A 20,463-nucleotide genomic window follows, 5' to 3' on the forward strand; every position below is an offset into this window, starting at 1 on the left:
CTCTCTCTCTCTCTCTCCCTCTCTCTCTCTCTCCCTCTCTCCCTCTCTCCCTCTCTCCCTCTCTCCCTCTCTCCCTCCCCCCCTCCCCCCTCACCTTAGCCACACCTGTCGCGAGCAGAGAGTTCACACTCAGAATCCGGAACGAAGGAGGCAGGCCAAGAGCAAGTGGTACGATTTAGCAAGAGAGGTTTATTAGCAATACAAAGGCAACTACAACAAAAGGCAGCGGCTAAAGCTCCAAGGCCAAGCCACCAATACCATTCCATTAACTCTTAAAACTATCCTAATTCTAATAGGAGTAACATTTAGCATATCAATGTTCTGGGAGCTTATGCCATTAGGGTATACAACCTGATATAGCGACGATCTGACGAACAGGTTCGCTGCTGCAACTTGAATCAATTCTCGGGTTATTATCTGACAGCGTGTCTGTCTGCTCTGTCCTGGGAGAGCGCCCGTTGGCTGGCAGCATTTCAGGTGATCATAGTGGCAGAGAGAGAGAGAGAGAGAGAGAGAGAGAGAGAGAGAGAGAGAGAGAGAGAGAGAGAGAGAGAGAGAGAGAGAGAGCGCTAGCTGGCTGCTTCTTCCCGGGGTTTTTATACTAACTTAACCTTATCCTCTCTAGTTCACACATCTAGCTTTCTGCGGCACTCTTATCACCAACTTGCAGTCGTGGCTGCTCCTAGGTCAGAACTTACTACTAAGGTTTTATCTATCACTCACACATCTGGTCAGACGTCAGCTTTTTGGACTGTCAGCTATTTTCTACGCTGGGCTCTGAAACAAGCCCTGACATGTTTATTACACACCTCTATCTCCTCTGCCCTGCCCAGGTGGAATGGCTTTTGATTAATCAAAAGGTGGGTCACAGAAACTGCAAGCAGTAATTAGCATCAAAAGACATCAGACCATCCCCCAACGAGGAAGCAATGGCTCAGACTCAAAGGACCATGATCAGTGAGTGACTTTTTGAATGAAACTGGGCTCCTAAGCATCCCTGGAGGGGAAAAAAACCTGACATTGCTCTCTCCAGAAGACACTGCAAGGACCACCTTAAACAGAGAAGCACATTTTCTTTTATTGCGTTGACTTAGAACCAGGAGGTAAGATGAGGTGTTAGGAATGGGAGAGAGGCAGCTAAGTCATCAGCTATATTGGTTCACAATTCCCAACTCTTCACATTTTATCTTTTGAATACAGTTGGGGCTTTTCTCTCAGCCTTTTGTCTGTGGTCTGATTTTGGATACCAGACATCTGAACGTTGCTCAGGCTTGATTTCTACTCCTGATATTTGATTAGAGCCTTTGGGGCTACCTCCTTTTTCAATGAGGCTTCACATTCCATCACTCATCTTTCCAAAATCCCTGTCATATCTTGTACTGAATGGTTCTTTATGAGCAAAGTTACCCAGATGCCCTGACTAATTCTCTCATTTATTCCTTTAACCAAGTAATATTTGATATGTTTCTAACGTCTGAGTATAAAGATGTCCAAATATTGAAAAACTTTTAAGTGTGAACCTCCCATTCTGTGGTCATTCGACTGCTCTGGTGATCCCCCCACTAGTTGCTTCAAACTGTGCTTTGCAAAGGTGTAGAAATGAAGACACACACACACACACACACACACACACACACACACACACACACAGAGGCGGGGGGGGGGCGGGGGGGGAAGGGAGAGAGAAGTCAGGGAAGGGGGAAGCTTTTGATTTAGCCTGGAGCAAAACGTCTGTGAAGGGGTCACGGTAGAGTCGCATTTGGAGGACACTCAATTTTGTGCCTGAAGTTTCTGTGTCATGCAGCTCCTTGTAGTCAGGAGTCCTTGAAGGAGGCTTTGGAAGGAAAATGTCTTGTGCTTCTGGTAGCTCTTTCCAGCATCGGGGGTGACTTGTACTGTGGTAGGGAGGAATCTGAGAAGATGGGGTCAGAGGCTTTGGGCAAGTAAGTGCTGCCCTGTGGATGGTCTGGATTGGTGACTCATTTACCATGAAGATTCTTGGCACTGCAGCCCAGCATCTGCATTTATTGCACAGTGTCTTTGAGACCTAGAGTCTCTGGTTGTTAGAAACTGTCTGATGAGTGATGGTCAGAAAGAGGGATACTGTCCTGAAATTGCCACCATAGTGGTAAGACTGTGCAAATGTGTCAACTAGTTGTTCAAGGGGTAGTTGAGAATGAATGCGTGGAAGGAGAGAAAGGAGACAAAGCCTTGAGGGAAATGTATCAGCTTCTAAGAACAAAGCACAGAGTTCAATGATGGGTGGCCTAGAGACCGTTCTGTCAGGGTGATAGCACTTTTCCTTCAAGAACTTACAGCTGAGGCTTCCCAGAGACCTCCATGCGGGGGCAGTGGGGAAGGCTCAGAAAATTGTCTGTCCCTTCACAGAGAGATGCCTGCTGTCTTTGGAACCACAGCAGCCTATCCTGATGGTGGCTGTTTCCCAACCCCACACTCTGGTGTGACACTCAGATGTGTGGGGACCTCACCTTTAGCCACATATTGGGCAACCTAAGCCCCCCTCCTCTCCTCTCTAATACACGAGTGCATTCCCTATGTGCTGAGTAGACGCCCAGTTCCCTGAACCTGTTTTATCCTTTAGCACCAGATTTTTTGTCTTTGTTTTTGCCAAAGGCTTGCTGTTCCAAGTTCTCAAGTAGAAGAGGGCAGGCTTTGTTACTCTTGGTAGTATTTTACCTGTTTATGTATGTATAGATATGCACATATCCCTTTCTGCAGAAAGGCAGAGTAAGTCTCTACTAGATGCAGGCATTTTGTCCAAAAGTACACGGTTTTTAAGTGATGGAAGCCATATTTGAAGCAGCGTGTACAGACGCTAAATCCTAAAGCCACCAGCCAGGACTGCACGGCTAGGTATGATGGGTCAGGTGAGCTCTCTGCTGAGGCTGCTCCATCTTGGGGGGCTGGTGCTTGTACAGTTGCTGACTCCTGAACATGTGCTCTTGTTTTAGTCAAGCTTTAAAAAAAAAATTACTTACTCACTTTACATCCCAACACAGGCCCCTCCCTCCTCTCCTCCCAGCCCCACCCTTCCTCTTCCCTGTGTCTCCCTCCCTTCCCCTCAGAAAAGAGGAGCCCCTCCTGTCTCCAACCTATCCCAGCACATCAAGTCGCATCAGCACTGAGCACATCCTCTACCACGGAGGCCTGCCAAGGCAGCCCCACCAGAGGGAAGTGATTTTTAAAAAGCATGCAATAGAGTCTGTGTGGGAGACAGACCCCACTCTCCTTACTAGGGCACTCACAGGAAGACCAAGCTGCCAATTGGGTACATATGTGTAGGGGGTCTAGGTCCAGTCCATACAGGGTCGTTGGTTGGTGTTTCAGTCTCTGCAAGCCTCCCTAGGCCCAGGTTAGTTGACTCTTGAACCCTGGGCAGAGGCCAATCCTTCTTCTGAAAGTGATGTGATCCTGCAGCTCCCACTTCCTTAGCAGTTGCTCCCTTAATTCTCCCCGAGATCATACTTTCAACCTTGCTGGCTTCTCCTAAGGGTGAAATTGGCAAACAACCTTTCTGCTGTTTGCATGGCTAATTTTTGGCCTTTGCCTAACTTCTCCATTGTATTCAAGGCTGGTGTTTACTTCTGATCTGCTTTTTCCTCAATCACCCCCAGTCTTTGGTAGCCAGGTAGCCACAGAAACTGTGCTTTGTTCCCTCGATCCTACCTTTGCTGAATTTACAGTGAGCAACAAGATTCGCATCACAAGTGGATCATGGTCCTGTGAGAAGTTAGTGAGGGTGCTGTTCATTTCAATGGCCACAGAGCCCCAGCCTTTGAACATCATCACTGGCCTCCCTGCATATATGTCTATTGCCCTCTCTGAGGGTGGATGCTGTTTTATTTTCATCTCACTCTTGACAGTGTCTGATTCCATAGTCTAAGGTCATAACCTCCCTCAAGAACTGAATGCTGATCTAAGGTATTTGTACGGAAAAGTGTGGTGGGGCTTGAAGGGTCAGAGACAAGTGAGCACTTTGTGCTGAGGGAGAGCGGGGATGTTAAGGGCTAGCTTCTAAGTTAGAGGCAAGAAGTGCCAGAAGTTAATAAAGATGAAGCACCCTGGAGCCTGTGATCCTGGCTGCAGCTTGACAAGGGCAGGAGGCAGCTGTAGCTAATCCTGAAAACAAGAAACATCCCTGCCTGGGTTTCTTGACAAATAATATTATCAACAAGCAGCAGATACAACCGAAAATCATTTACTTTTGTTTTCCCCCCACTTCTGAGTGCCGGAAGTGTTTACAGAATAGAATTAACTTGTCTTGGAGGGAGGGTGGGGTGACCCTCTGTGGAGCCACATCTGAACCCCATTTAACCAACAATTAGCTGGAAGGAACTTATTCGGAATTTGTAGATAGGGTTCTGTTGTTATGCTAATCCATGCTCAGAACCATAGGACAAAATAAGTGTTTCCTGGGTAACCAGCCTCTCACTGCTGTACAGGATAGATAGGTGATGCTAGTTTTCCTCTCATCGATGTTGCTGGAGTGAAAGCCTGCGTGCAGCTTTATCCTTATGCGTGGCCAGAACCCTGGAATTCCAAGCGGGGATGCTGGGTCCCACACAGCTCATCTAACCACTGAAATTCAGCAATGGAGGAACCAGGGTTCCCTTGCTCAGGGATCAGGCCCCCATCCCTCTGGCCCACCCCCCATAAGTCAGATATAGGCATCTCTGCAGGAGGGGCCTGTTCTGTGGCTGTGGTCCCTTTGTCACCTAGAGGTTTCTGCCAACATTCCCTTCCCATGTCCCCAGCTGCTCTGTTACCATCCACACCTGTTTCCCTGCTCTAGTTTAAGCTCCCAGTCATCTTCATCCTGCTGAAGTCTGTTTATTTGGTGAAACCCTTTAACTTCAAAGTCCAAGGGCCTCCTGTCACCACTGTCTCTCTCGGCCTTCTTAACACCAAGCCCAGTTGCAGTTCAGCTTCTAATTGTTACAGGCAAAGAGAGGCCTGAGGGCATCCTACAGGGCCTCCCACTGGCTTCTGTGTGTCCTTCTTGCTCTTTCTCCACTCTTATGCTCCCATGATGCCTCTGTGTTGTCTTTGGCTACACGGCACGGATTAAAGTAGAATGAGCACCGCGGAACCCCAGATAGGAGGAGCAACTGATGCCGAGCTTCTAGTTATTGGAGCTCGACAGCACAGTGAGTGCTTTTCCAACCATGACCGGAAATAAAGGAGAAGTGTAGGGACAAAGATAACGCAGCGTCTGAGTTACTCTTGATGTTTGTCAACACCTCCCACATCTTTCCCTTAACTCAGAGGCCTCCTCCTGTACTGTCTCCTGTTCGCTCTGGTTCTATCTCTACGTGCCTAAGCGATCTTCTTCTGCTTCTTTGATTTTAAACCTGTAATTTTCATTACTTTTTTTTAAACCAACTTACAAAATAATGGGTTTCATATGGTGCCTTCATGCATGTATATCACTGCACTGTACTCCTATTCACCCTCCCTACAGCCTCTCTGGTCTCCTGTCACCGTCCCATTGGTCTCCTTCCTCCCCAGGCGGACTGTTTTCTGCTTGCATGCTTATATTTTTAATCCGCAGACTGGGCCGTTAGCATGTTGAGCACTGCATCTCCCGATCGTCTTACTTTGCAACCGTGGAAATGGTTACTGATTTTTCTTCCAAGTCAATATCCAACATTTACTTTGTTGCATGAGTGTGGCTCATGGCCAAGCTGTGTGGCTTACTATAATTACAATCCCTGCCTTGTAAGTTTCATATAATTCGCCAAGTTAAAAATTGCCTGTTTTCATTATTCCAAATCTATTTTAAAGTAGCATTCTGTCGCTTACTGAATATAGTGTCTTATCTAAGGATATTTATATGACATAAGTTTATTTAATAAACGTTACATAATATTGATGTAAGGTTACTCTACTCCATGAACTGTTGTGTTTTATGAAGTTAGATAATTTATTGCATATGGTGCCTTTTGGATTTTCTGCTAAGTTGGTACTTTGCTGTGGTTCCTTGACATCTCTAAGTGTAAGAAACCACACTATTACTTAGAAGCCCTGAGCACTCGTGGGATCTGCGTTTACTGGAGACTGGAGGCTCCCAGCCATGTGACCAGCGGTCCCCCGCACCTGTGAGTAGGCTCGCTCTCTAAGATCTGGTGAGTATGGCCAGTAACTGGTTACGGGTTACTTTAGCCTCTCCTGTTAAATGTTTTCAAGAGGAATGTTGCGGCAGACTCTCCCTGCTTCTTTTGCCTACCTACACCTTCTTCAGCGCCCAGGTCTTGACCATCGCAAGCCTTTGTGCAGTTCTGTGATCCAAGATTCCTGTTTCTCACTGATTCCCTGCTTTCTTCCGTGGCAAACTGTTTATCCTCCATCCCGTGTGTTTGAGCTGCCTCGTTCACCGCTCTCTCTCTCTCTCTTGCTTTCTTGCGCCTCGAGTATTTGTGCCTTTAGAAAGAAGTCTTTAGTCTCACACTAGGGAGGCTCCTGTGGGGACAGAAACAGATGGACTCAGCTCCCTATATGCCGAGGGGACTCCAGCTGGAGAATTTCAGCAGGCTGTTGTAGAGGTGAGGCAGAAATGACAGATAAGTGTCAGCAGAAAGCTCTAGTTAAAACGATGACTACCCAGGAAAGGGTGGGGTGGGGTGGGGTGAGATAATCATGCCACTGAAGGTGGGCTCCTGGGAACCCCCAAGGTGGAGGCGGCTGTGGTGGAGAAATCCATAAAAGCTCGGACTCAAGGAGGTGAAGGTTGGTAAAGCCATAGAAGAGGCATTGTGCGCACCAGAGAAGTCAGCGATGGATTAATTTGGACATGAGTTCATTGGTGATTTTAGCAAGATGGTGTGGATGGAAGTCCCAGCGTAGCAAGTAAGAGTGAGAACAGTGTTTGCTTTCAGAAGCTGCTGACGGGAGCAATACTGAGGGTGATTCAAGGGCTCCAGAACCGGACAAGCCAGTCTGTGAACTTCCTCCTTTGTCTGCACCTTCAATACCACCCAGAGTCTTCAGACTTAATGCTCGCAGTGAGGTCATCTTTGCTGAAGACCTTTTGGTTGGCTTGAACCTAGAGATTGCTTCCTGTGCCCATCACACCATGCCTTACGTAAGAAATTAACCTCTCACTCCCCCTTCCCATTCCTTGCTGACCACTTAGAATTTTATATGGGTTTACTGTATATGCCTAAAGGCAATTTGAAGAATTCTTGGGGTTTTTATACTTTCTTACTTTCTCCTGTCTTGCCTCCAGGAGGGTTTCCACTGCTGATATATTAACTTCCTAAGGCCGGGGTAACACACACACACACACACACACACACACACACACACACACACACACACACACACACTGGAGACAACAGAAAGTTGCTTTCCAACAGTTCTAGAGGCTGCTGCATAAAGGCAGCTCTGGGGACGGCATCTAAGACCTGTAGGGGAGAGACCTTCCTTGTCTCTTCTTTCAGCATTGGCTGCTTTCCAAGACCCCGGGCAGTCTTTTGGTTTCTAGTCGCACTGCTCTGGCCCCCACTTCTTATGTGGCAATGCTCTGTGTCTCTCTGTCCCTGCAGGGCACTCTCCTTCCTGTATTTCATTCTTCTCCTCCCAAAGACAGGAATTATATTGTTACAAATTCAACCCTAATCCTCTTCCTAACTTAACCAATTATATCTACAAAGCCACTTTTCCCAAATAAGACCCTGTGCCAAGGTGGTCGGAGTCTGGGCTTCAGCTTGGGTGTGTATGTGCCTATGGGCACACATAAGATACAAGCCAGTCTTTTAAAATGGAAGCAGTCATTCTGGGCGAAAGCCCCCATGGGCCCGAGTGTGTCTTTCCAAAGTTCATGGAATACTAAAATTCACGCGGATGGTTTTTGGAAGTGTGACCTCTGGGAGGAAATTGCATTAGATGAGGTCATGATGTTAGTAGTGGCCTTACAAGAAGAGACCCCAGCTTATCTCTTTGCTCTGTCTCACAGTGCATGGTTTCTACAATGTTATGATGCAGCAAGGCGGTCCACCAGATGCTGAGCAGATGTTGTTGCTGTACTCTCAGGCCCTTGAGCAGAGCCATCAAATCAATTTCTGTTCTTTGCTGGTTTCCCAGTCCTGGGTATTTTGCTGTAGTACCTGAAAATCAACTAAGCTGCCCTCCATGTTTTTCTTTCCCTACGCCACCACACCCTATTAACAGTCACAGGAGGGTAATGCCTTCAAAATGCAGCTGGCCATTCCTCTTTTTTTTTTTTTTAAAAGATTTTATTTATTATGTATACAGTGCACATCAGATCACATTATAGATAGCTGTGAGCCACCATGTGGTTGCTGGGAATTGAACTCATGACCTCTGAAAAGAGCAGTCAGTGCTCTTTAACCGCTGAGCCATCTCTCCAGCCCCTAGCTGGCCATTCCTTAATGCCAATGCTGTAAGTCCCTGGCACAGCCTCTTTCATCACTAGCGAACCATTATGTCCTCCTCTAGTTAGCACACCTATTCTCTTCTCATTCCACTAAAGCTCGCCTGCTGGAGAATAGCTGCTTCACACTGTTGCTCCCGGCCTTAAAGTATCATAGCAGCTTCCCACCGTTAACCCATAGGCCTGCAGAAGAGGTTTAGGCCCGCCCCTCTCTCCTGCTCCCATCAATTGCCAGGCTTGTGTGCACCTCAGGGCTGAAGACTTCTCATTGCTCCGTCATTTCCACAGAGATCTGTTTCCTGGCTGAGGTGAGCTAGATGCTTTCCTGAGACTCCAGAGGGCAAGGCCCAGGAGGATACAGAAAGGTTTGTGGAAGGAATAAAAGAAAATCCCAAAATATGCTCCATAGAGTTATCCATGCTGGTCGTAATAGACGAGACTTCCCTGGTCAAACAGTGTTAACTCGTGAAATGCTTGTGGGGCTAATAAAGCTCTGTGTCTCAGCAGAATTTCTCAGACACAAGGCACTTGATGGATCATGAGGAAATTCTATACTTACCTGAGTACGAAAGGGGCCCAGTGGGAAGTGCTGGTACAGGGGCTGTAGGGCAGGCTTTGCAGTCTAATTAGGACTGGCCTTTGAGGGGAAGAAAAATGTCATTCTTTTACCTATTGCAAGGTTCACAGCTGAGATTCTTACAGCAAGAAAAACAGTAATGAAAGAACCACCCCCCCACACTAACAAAACAAAACAAAAGCATAACACATTTATTTACTGTAAGTTTTGCTTGCCCCAGGAGCCTTCAGAAAGCAAAGACCTATGGAAATCTATACCTTTGGACAGACCAGCAGGATGACAGGAATACCAGAGAGTCAGTCTATGACAACAAATGGGCCATCAGAACCGCTCAGGTTCTTTGCCAGTCTACTCTTTTCTTCCCGGAAAGAGAGGGTCCTACAACCACCTTCATAGAAGGAAAGATGGGTTATGCATTCACGGTCAGGTCTTTAGAGGGGACGGTGGAAGGGTCAACTTGTGTTATATGCTCAGGTGTCTTATTTGGGGGTGTCACGTTCCCAGCTCTAACCCCTGAATTCTTTCTTCTGTTATATATGATCTGGGTGAATCCAGGCAAGGTGTTCTCCAGGAACCAGTTTCTTCACTCCAAAATATCGAGATTGGTTATACTACCCACCTGATAAGGGCTAGAAATAAAAACTCTAAAGCAATTAGCCCAGGGCTTTTGTGTGAGGAGTGTTTTAGCAGCGGGCTGCTCGCCACTGCTCTCGCTGCACGATGACGCCTTTGATCACGGACACTACCTACTTAGAACTCTTACCAAACGCTGGAGGCACGCTTACCTTATTTCCCGTTCTTCCCTGATCACCCTCATTCCCATATCACCCCCATCCCCCACCCCACCCCCCACCTCTCCACCCCCTATTCCCCACCCCACCCCCCTACTTCCCTACCCCCCATCCCCCACGCCCCCCACCTTTCCACCCCCCATCCCCCACACACCCCCACCTCTCCACCCCCTATTCCCCCCTCCACCCCACCCCCTGTCCACCGAGTGGAGAGAGAGTCCAAGGTGGCGCCCCTACAGTTCACCCACCTTTGTATTATTTTCTCCTCCCCCCTCCCCACCCACCCTGGTCATTCTTTACCTGACACACGGTTCTAGTTTGTGTTCCCCTCTTGCAACGACAAGGACGTGGCGGCAGAGATAGCGACAGCTAAATTCATCAGAGAGATCAGTTCCTGCTTCTTGTGCCAGAGGTGGAGCCTGAGAAACTGAGATAGGCAGGCCAGGCCACTGCAGCCAAAGCCTTCCCTTCACCTTAGGGGCCTGTCCGGCTTCAAATATCAATTTTGGAAATTGTATTGATGTCTTAAGGAGATGAACAAGGGAGTTCTGGGAAATAACGTTTGCTTTATTCATTTGCTTCCACGGACATCTTTTAGAGAAAGTGGCTACGTTTAGGACTTGGCTGCTATTTAATTCAAGGTAGTACCACAGCCCTTTATTATCATGCTTTCATGCTTCAGTTATGCTCGCAGACCCCCGCCAGGTGCACAGATCTTTTCAAATAGTAGAACCACCTACTTGAACTCTTTTAGATTATGGATTTCATGGAAGTGCTGTTACTGGCTTGTTTTATTTTAATTTTTCAAGATATTATTGATCATGTTGGGAATCTAAAAAGCAGCTAAACATGGAAAGGAGTCCAACTGCTTATTTTAATCATGGAAATAATGGTTATCACACCAAACATTATTTCTTTAGCAGGAGACTTGAGTAGTAAAGGGGAGACAGAGGGCAGCCTGAATGGAGTGTGTGTGTGTGTGTGTCTGTGTGCATCTGTGTGTGTGTGCGTCTGTGTGTGTATCTGTATGTGTATCTGTGTGTGTCTATGTGTGTGTATCTGTGTGTGTTTCTGTGTATGTCTGTGTGTGTATCTGTGTGTGTGTGTGTGTGTGTGTGTGTGTGTGTGTGTGTGTGTGTGTGTTTATACTAAGATTTTGTACCTTTTACTCACTAGGAAATACTTTCAAGCGGCCCTTTTGGGTTTCTTTTCTTGAAGCCTCTGCACTGAGCACACTGCTCTTGCTTCTGCTGGCCACTTTCATAGGCACTGGAGTGGGGGCGGGGGGAGCTGATGGGAAGCAGGGTCCAGCTCACCTTGGAGACAGAGGAAACCTTATAACAATGGACTGTGGAGGGGAGAGACATGGACTGTGAACCTGCTAATCTCTGTGGTGTAACCACTGCCCATATAACTGAGTTCTCAAGGGCTATAGAACATGGTTAGCAAAAGATGAATGGAAGGAAGCTGCCCACTGGTAAGTCTCAAACCCTGAGACAAATGGCCCAGGTGCCTATTTAATATATCAAACTGGACCTGACCACAAGATTCTCCCAGCATCCCTCAGTCCCTACCTGTTAGAAGGTATGGCTAGCATACTCCACCTCTACCCTGAACTCCTTCAGCCAGGGCCTGGGGTGCCCTTTCCCCATCTGCCCTTCCTTATAATCCAACCATTTTGGTTACCTGGTCCCTTAAAAAAAATCTATCCACTACTTTTTTGAGCCTCCTGTGTGTGGGGGCGGGGGCTGTACCTGGCCTCTTTCTCTCTCCTCTCTTTTCCCCTCACCCTCTCCTCAGATGGCCCAGCTCAGTTTCGTCATGTCCACTCTGGACTCTCCCAGATGACCCTGCCTCTCGCTATGCTCTCCTGTTATCTACAATAAACTTTCTCCTCCAGGATACCAGGGACCAGTCATGTTCCTTTCCTTTTACTTCTTTTTTTCTTTCGCCCACCAGACACATAAAAATATAGCATGACTCCAAGCCAAAATTTAGTAATAAAATAATGAGGAAATGGTAGGTCTGGGGTTCATATTTTAAAATTTGCTTTAAGATAGAATTCATTTTATGATAGTTTTTTTTTTTTTTTTTTGTGGTTTGAGTTTTAAAAACAGCATCTGTGTTAAAGAATGGTCTTTCAGGGTTCCTCCCAATATACCCAGCAACCATCCTGATCATGACCTGCTACACCCCAAGTGAGACACGGAGGAGCTGCTATCTAACCAAAGTCCACTTGATGAGTTATGGTGGCGGACCTTCCCCACGAAGACTGACTTCTCCATATTCCATCTATCCCTTTGTTTGTGTATTGCTCAACAATCTGTGACTGGGACACGCTAAAGACTTTTGAGATCAGAGTCGGAATATTTGAATGATGTAGGACTGGGGCCGTGGGAAGGAGATGAGATTTGGAACCGTAAATGTGTCCTGCCTTTGAGCCGTGGCCCCACTTTTCACCGACTCACTCATCCGGGACCCTCCTGGTCAAGTCGGTTCTTTGTGAGGTGTGGGTTTTCTACCCCGTCAGACACCTAAATCTGATCATAGGAATATACAATGTCTTCTGTTGCTCTAGGATACCTTGGTCCTCATTTACACTTACCAGTCTCTCATACTTCTGCTTAGTAATGCTTACATGCATATTTGTTATAGACTCTAAGCAGAAGCAGGTGCAAACACAATAACAATGAATGACGAGAACATCTCACTTTTAACCCAGTGCCTTCTCACTTACCAAGGAAAACCCCACTTGAGCCTCTGAAGTTCTGTAGCTTCAGATCAGGACACATCTGAATAGAATGTTCAAGAAAAAAAGAACAAACAGAACCTTATTCCTAGGAAACGCAAGAGGTCATAAGCAGGTAGTAAAGAGGAGTAAGGAACAAGCCCCCTGCTTTTTTGTCATGTCTGTCGGTTGCTTTGCTTTGTTTGAAGGAAAATCAAGATACCAGAAAAACTACTCTTTTGAGTTTATAAACTTAATTATTGTAAAAAAAATACCTTAGAAATTTATATAACATATAAAACAAGGAGAAAATCCCCATATCTAGTCTACTGGTCTACTTTTCTTTACCCAATGCTTTGTCAAAGCATTCTCTGAAATCATTTTAGTTGTTTATAACATCTTACCTTCTGTGACCGGAGATGTAGTGTGTTATTTTCTTGTCCTAAAGAACACTGGGGCAAATAGCCTTGTTTCATATAGACTGTGTGACACGCGGGTTCAAGCGGTAAAATCTAGTGATTTTAGTAAACACGTACCTTTGAACTGCCTTTATTATTTTACTAATCTGGCTGGAATTCACCTAGCATTTGTGTTCCTAGACACCAAGAGGACCTTCTTCCTTGGGCCTGTCACTCTGATGGTTCAGACTTGAGCTGCTTCTCTGTCCTTCATAGTCACTCAGATAGGCTTGAGGGAATGTGTGGTCAGTAGCGTTTTCTTCTTCCTTTCTTCTTCTTTTTTTTTTTTTTCTTCATACGTTCTGTGACTCACAACTTCTGTCTAGTATAGTTTTATTCATTCAGAGAGTACTCAATGTTTAATAAATGAGAGATTTAGTCCAATTTAGGATCAGCAAAAGCAGTGGAGGAGGCTTTGTTTTTTTTTTTTTTTTTAGAAACCTCACTCCTCCATTCATGCTAATGGCTTCCATTTCCCTCGGGAGAGATGACAGCTGAGCAGTTGTGGCATTCTGCCTGTTAAATGAGAACTGTGAAATGAAGTATGCTGTTGCCTTAATTCACTGACGTGGAAACCATGACTCTAGTGGTTATTTGATTAAATGTTAATGAGCACTGCTAAATTGACCTAACTCCTACTTTTGTGTACTAAATTTATGTCAATTAAAATAAGCTTGCTTGCACCTTTTTTTTTTTTTTTTTAAACATTGTTGAGTGAAACTCTGCTTTCTGGGGTAATGCTGTGACTACAGTGGTGGTTTAAATATTAATGATGCCATTAAGGGGGCTGGAGGCTTGCTGCTAGAAGACGGGGAAACTAGACAACAGGGTGGTTTCTTGTATCTGCTTCAGGGGACCCTTTTCCTGGAAGAGCTTCTATTATTATTATTTTTTTAACACCAGGCTTCTCTTTTCTGAATCAGTAAAATTGTTGATTTCAGGCGTTCGTTTAAAGTAGCTATATTATTAAGGCCTTAGTGTAACAAATTCATATAATTAAAAACAATATCTTAACAGTGCCATAGTGGCTATTACCCTTGGGCCTCCTGAGAACTTAATTTCAATTTCTAAAATAATTTGGTTGTATATTATAGTCAATAATAGGCAAAATCATTGTTAGCTATGTGCTATATTTGGATGGGCTTATTTACATTAAGCATGAGAATTCTATTAGGTTAACCCTGAGAGGTATGATGAGGGTCATTTAGTCAATCAAATTATGATTATAAGCCCTTACTTCAATGGGAAAATGTTGCTGAAAAGCTTTTTAAATTTGCTACAACCAATATTTTGTATTATGCTAAATTGGGTTGTGTTAAACATGTGGTTAATAGAGTTGTACACATTTTGCATTTTTAAAGTGTTCTAATGGTTTGACATTTTGAAGCACTGAAAATCAAAAACAGGCATTGTGTTTGCATAATTGTGTATTTCCCTTTATCATCAGAAACCTGAGTGAATGGGGGTATTTATTCATTGAACAGTATTTTGTTTAGAGTTTAGCTGCTGGGGTTATAATTCAGTAGTGGAGTATAATTCAGTAGCCTGTGCAGGGCTCTGGGTTCCATCCCCAAATCTAAAATAAAACCATCCAAGTCAGAGTTTAAAGCTAAGGCTACCCATCACGCTTTAGTGGCAGTGGTGCAGAGGCCACTGCTGGCAGGTGCTGCTGCTGTAATACACTAGGCAGGGTTGGGCTTAAGATGTGGCACGAGAGGCATCTGCCTCTGGTGGAAGATCTAAGATGGTCACAAAATGTCAGTAGTAGTGAGGAACAGTGTTTTAATGTAATATTTTAAAAATCCGTATAATGGAACAAAAGCTATGATTGATGTAAATCAAGATTTCAAATGAGAAGAGTCTGACCAGACCTCACAAGAACTTCATATATCCTCATATACCCGGGGGCCCCAAAGTCAGGCCTCATGTACCCCCATATACCCAGAGGAGGCCCTGAAGTCAGGCCCTGGTTTCTCTACCTTCGTGTCCTCATACAAGACAACACATCAAGCCTAGGTTTATTTCCTACCATTGATGGTCATTATTCTTGACGTTTCGGTGGGGCTAATAGGAGATTCAAATCAGCTAAAGGACACATTTAAAAAAAAACACACAGGAAAGCCCATTGCAGACACAGATTACATGTCGGTGTAAAGTCTAGGTGGCAGACCACATGACTTCATGATTTGCCAGGCAAGTACTCTCAGCAACCATCACACTTGAAGGTTGTTGCTAATTGTCTCTTCTTTCTTCTCCCTCTTAAAAACTTGATTTTTATTTTTAGCTATGTGTGCGCATGTGTCTGTGGGTGGTTACGTGTGCCTTTGTGCAATTGTCAACAGGAGCCAGAAGAGGGGATCTGGAGTTACAAAGAGGTTGTGACCCACCCCCATCCGTCCACCCACCACCACCACGGGTACTGGAAAGCGATCTCTGGTCCGCTTTGAGAGTAGCAGGAGCCCCTGACATAAACCATTTCTCTGCCCCGTTCCACACATACCTTTTGTTTGTTTGGTGGGTGAGACAGAGTCTCATATAGTCCAGGTAGGCTGACAACTGACTATGTGGCCAGAGATGATCTTGAACTGCTTTTGACCTTAACTTCCAAGCACTAGGCTTACAGGCAGGCATGTGCCTGTGGGGCCTGGTTTCTTAAATTTGCTTATCAGATGACAATGAGCCCAGGGACTTGGACATAGTTAAAGGATCCTCCATTGCTTCTTTCTGTTTTGTTGTTGAATATAAGATGTGAATTGTAAGAGCCAGAGAGATGCTTTTAAAAACCTGTTGCTTGTTTTAAATCCCCTGCAAAGCCCACTGGACACCCAGGGTCTGTCTCTCTTTTCGTTAAGCCATCTACTGGATGTTCTGTGCAAAGGGGGTGAGGTTGCTTTTCCTGTTGCTCACAAATGCCTGACTGTGACCCCTTTCATTTCTGTCCACTTTGGGGAGAGCTTCCTAGGTGATTTCTACCTGAAATGTGCCCCAGACCACCTGTCATTCTGCAGTGACAGAATGGTCTCCACCACTCACTCACTCAGTGACCATTTCTAGAGCCCTGATTGCTTGCAGGCTTTACCTAATTCTCTGCTGGATTTACTTTCCAATGCTTAGTTTTTAAGTATAACAGATGCTTTTAAGGTGCATTGTGCATCCTTTGTAGAATCTCCTGCTAGGTGGCTGAGGTCAGGATCAGCAGGGATTGGTTGGCCTTACTTATCTTCTAGTGACGTCCAAGGTGCTCAGGAAACTGCTGTTAGACAGAATAGGAAAGTTTGGTTTGTTTGTTTGTTTGTTTAAGCAAACGAATGGACTTCGTGCATGTATGTACAAGGTATAGGTAAATACTGACTCTTGACTCATGTGTGGAATGTTGCTGCTCTCACTCTAGGCTAACAAGAAATGGTTGGTGCCATGTGGAAGGTGACTGTTTCATTGATCCTGTTTATGGTCAGCCCTGGTGATGGGCTGTTTCGCTCCATGTACCGAAGTGCCCATGTTTCCAGACCATCCAAGGGAAATGTGGGAAAGCCTCTGTTTCTTAGCCCTTACATCAAAGCAGGGAAGATCATGGAGGGTAAGTGTCAGTCAGAAAACTGATATTACCTTTTAAATTTTATTTTACTTTATTTAACTTTACTGGTACATCTTCAGCGGTGATACAAAATGCACATCAGGTTTTTGCTGTTGTTGTTGTTGTTTGATTTTTCAAGACAGGGTTTCTCTGTGTAGCATTGGTTGTCCTGGACTCACTTTGTAGACCAGGCTGGCCTTGAACTCACAGTGATCCACCTGCCTCTGCCTCTCGAATGCTGGGATTAATGGCATGTGCCACCACCTGGCCCATGTCAGTGTTTTTTTATTCAGTTATTTTATTTCAAATACTAATGACTTGATGCCATATACTATCTGAGTTTTTAACTAAAACAAAGTATTCAGAGAAGGACTATTCATGTGGTTAAGTTGAGGCATTTCTCTTCATAAAACCAGTGAGTGTCTCCCTGTGGGACAGTGATGACAAAGCCACTACAATCCTTCCAACTTCCATCTGTCAAGGACTCATTCATGATTGTCAACAAAGTCAGGTGTGCCCCCCTAGGAAGTCTGAGGTAGGAGGTCCAAGGACCTGACTGAGTTCACACAGATGCCAGCTGGTAGATGTGGGATCCATCCTGGTAGATATGGGATCCACACTTAGGACTTCCCTGCAACCACTCTGCCGTGCCTCTCCCCAGGCATGTTATCCACAGCCTATGCCTCAGTTTCCTTGTTAGTAAGGTGGAGACTTGACAGTCTGCTTAATTTGCAAGAATGTCAGAAAAAATCTAGTGAACTGCCCCCCAAAAACCTTAGAAAACTCCTTGTATCCTATAAATGTCTTCCCAAATCTTAGTGTTTGCATAGGCTTCACCAAGAGACCATCAGGGGTTAATATCTGTCAGCTAATAGAAAGAAGTCAGATTTGGTGTTAGGAGTCTAAAGCATATGCCTGCATCTGCTTCTACTACATCTTGGTGCTTAGGTAGATCACCATGGCCACAAAGAACCTCATCCATGGGTCCTCAGTTGACCCCTGAGTCAGAACACAGGCTCTGACATTGAGCAACTGTTCATACAAAGAAGCAGAGGACTAGGCTGGTGGCCAGAAAGAATTGAGGAAGAGTCTGAAAGAGGAGCCAGACAGTGACTGTTTGCTGAAGGAAGGGGTGGGTGAGGTGGGATCTGAGGAGCGGGAGAGACAAAGAGGAGGGACTTGCCCAGAACTCGAAACTGTGCCTAGTGCAGCTGGAGGTTCCGTGGGACTGAGGATGGAGGGGACCAGAAGTTCTAGGGAAATGATGGCCTCAAAGGTCAAAAGTAAGTCTAAATACTCTGCAAGGAAGTTTAAAATAAAGCAGGGTTTTCTCATTGGAAATGCCCCCCCCCAATCAAGAGGACATCATCATTTCTGTTTGCTTTAAAATCAAGGGGTTTGAGTCCTGCCTTGACTGCTTCTCCGTGAAATCTGCATAAGCTCTAGATTTTGCCAACTCTTTGCTGCAAGAAGGTAAAAAGGCCTTCATTGTGTAATCAGAATTTTGTTTTTAAAAAGAGTTCAGTTCCTTTTCTGCACGAAATTCTGAGAAAGATGGCTGGCTGGTGACATATAAAGGTGCATTTGAGTCAGAAACACACCATCAGCTTCCCACCCCACAGTGTCGGACTGCACTCAGTTCAGCATCCTTAATAACAGGAGACTGATGCTTGGGTTCACCTCCTTGACAAGAAGCCAGAGAAAACCAATTAAATGTATAGCTGAAAAGGAGTTGAGTCATTATAACCAAGTCTTACCCAGCATCAGGCAAAGTAGTTGAGACTCGGGCTTCTTACAAGGTTTGCCCAAAGGGGATGTATGTCTCAGAGCAGCCCTAATAAAGAACATAAAGTTATTGTTCCCGTTGTGAGAAAACCAGGGCTCCGGGAAGGTAAGTATCTTGCCCAGAGCTGTAGAGCCAGTAAGTGGCAGCTCTGGGATCATAACCTTTTTGCATGCCAACCACATTACAGATGGCTGTGCCATGTGACCATCTCCTAACTCAAGATATGAACAACCCAAGAAGGGTCTTCCTGCACCAAGACTAAGGAGGGCAGCTAAACAAAGGTGTTAAGTGAGAGAAGCCATGGCATGTTTGTGCCCCACATGTGGCAGAACTGAGTGAAGAACACACTGCAGAATTCCCATCCCTCCCCTGGCCTAGGAACATTCCACAGTCATGGGCATACACAGGAAGGGTTGTCCTTTGGTAGAAAGCCTAGCAGATCTCCAGCCTACACATGGCAGCATTTGCCATGTCAATTGAGAAATAACTTCCATTGCTAAAGTTGTGTTTCTCACTCAGAATCGCTGAATGGAATTTGAGTGGTGGATCGAAAAGCTGGGGCATCTGGGGACTCAGACGCTGCCCGACAACATAATTAATGATAATTTTATTCATCCGCTCTACTGAAAGTTCAGAGAGCTGTGGACAGATGGTCAGCTCCCTCTTTAAATCCCTGTTGTTAACGGGATCTGTCAAAGCTGCAGGAATGGGAGTCTTAACATCCTAATGGACACACTGTTGAGATAAACAGTAGTTCACAGAAATACAAGGGGAGTTGTTTTTTTTTTTTTAATACCCAATTAGCTAGTTTAATTTTATATAATTGTAATTGCATGTTTGCTTTCTCTGAAGCTAAAATAAATCCTTACATTCTGGAATAAAATGAATACAAAAGGCAAATTTTAGCATCCTTACAAACATTATTATTTTTTAAAACAAATTCTAAAGGGTATTTGCTACTGGGTCCTGATTTGTTGCTTGTGGACTAAAAGTGCATTGTCTACACTGGGGATGGTTGCATGTTTGTGGATCTACCCCAGTTGGCTCAACACTTCTCTGGCCACACTCCAATTATTCTCAGAGAGTTAATGTCACAAACACCAGCAACAAGAATAAACTGCAAAGGAGGCAGTAAGATGACTTCAAAGAAAACCCTTTTTCTTCTTTAACTTTTAAAAAACATTTATATTGTGTGTCTCAGTGCCAGAAAGATGAAAAACTGCATGTGAGAGCCTGTTTTCCATATGCTATTAACAGCTCACTCTGGGCTAAGGATGAAAGGCACAGTCAAACATATCTACCAGTCATGTTAACCGAGGGAACTCTTGATTATCCTACTGCGATTTGGTGAATGGGAATTTAAAATATGATTCTCCCATTAAGTAGAAAAGGGGTCTTCAACATATATTAAGGCATTGGCAAGGTCTGTCTTTGAGAGGGGTTGTAGAAATATACCAATCCTAGTGTAGTATCAATGGCTGCCCATATATTTATTCCATTATTATTCTTAACCATCCATAATTATTCTTAACCATCATGCTTGGTCCCAAGGGCTCAGAGATTGAGCTGGAGGAGAAAGGGGCCAGGGCATGCCTAAGTACAAGTTAGTAGAGATGCAGCCTGGCTCTGTTCCCAGGAGGGGAGGGACAAGTGAGCAGGAGAATCAATCTAGAGCCCTTCGGCAGCCCCTTGCTGGCCTCAGAGACAGATTGCGCCAGTCACCTCTCGCCCACATTCCACTCCCTCCAGCTCCTTTCTATCATATGCTTTCTCTTTTCCTCGTTGTACTTTGACCTCTCCCATTTTTCTCTGTCTCCTATCTTGAATCCAGTCCTGCCCATTACCCCTCCTTGGATTGTTATTATTCCTCACTCGTTCCAGCCTTCAGTTTTCACTCCTTGCTCATTGTGTTTGGGGGGAATGAATGTGTTTCTGTTTGATGCTGAGATGATGATGCCTAGATTTGCTGAAGGTATCTCCTAAGCATTGGGAGGTCTGCCCAAGCCTGGAGTGTGGTCTTCCTTTGGGGTGAGAGTAGAAGGAGAGGAAGACATGCAAGTTAGAGGAAAGAGTTGGAGTTGAGGCAAGGCTAGTGTCTTAGTCACTGTTCTATTGTTATGAAGCGACACCAAGATT

The 20,463-nt window shown here is 45.1% G+C and overlaps 1 protein-coding gene and 1 long non-coding RNA gene across 4 annotated transcripts in view; one reads left to right on the top strand and one right to left on the bottom strand.

Moving 5' to 3' along the window:
- Window positions 1-1,969: 1,969 nt before the first annotated feature.
- LOC311600075 lies at window positions 1,970-12,572 on the bottom strand. Its single transcript, XR_014780127.1, has 3 exons — window positions 12,519-12,572; window positions 6,248-6,480; window positions 1,970-2,977 (listed from the first exon to the last, which is right to left on the bottom strand). It is a non-coding gene; the product is annotated as an uncharacterized lncRNA (long non-coding RNA).
- CPVL (carboxypeptidase vitellogenic like) overlaps window positions 11,073-20,463 on the top strand; it is a 110,870-nt gene continuing 101,479 nt past the window's right edge. For 2 of the 3 annotated variants that reach the window (XM_084786333.1, XM_084786335.1), the window contains exons 1-2: window positions 12,612-12,645; window positions 16,359-16,544. In XM_084786333.1, the coding sequence (XP_084642459.1) occupies window positions 16,370-16,544 (175 nt within the window). In that variant the 5' untranslated portion in view covers window positions 12,612-12,645; window positions 16,359-16,369. Of the gene's footprint in view, window positions 11,259-12,611; window positions 12,646-16,358; window positions 16,545-20,463 lie in introns of those variants that run through there. The other variant, XM_084786334.1, reaches the window with a different exon arrangement.

The sequence above is a fragment of the Acomys minous genome (genome assembly GCF_964271855.1).
Source record: "Acomys minous genome assembly, chromosome: 6".
NCBI lineage: Eukaryota > Metazoa > Chordata > Mammalia > Rodentia > Muridae > Acomys > Acomys minous.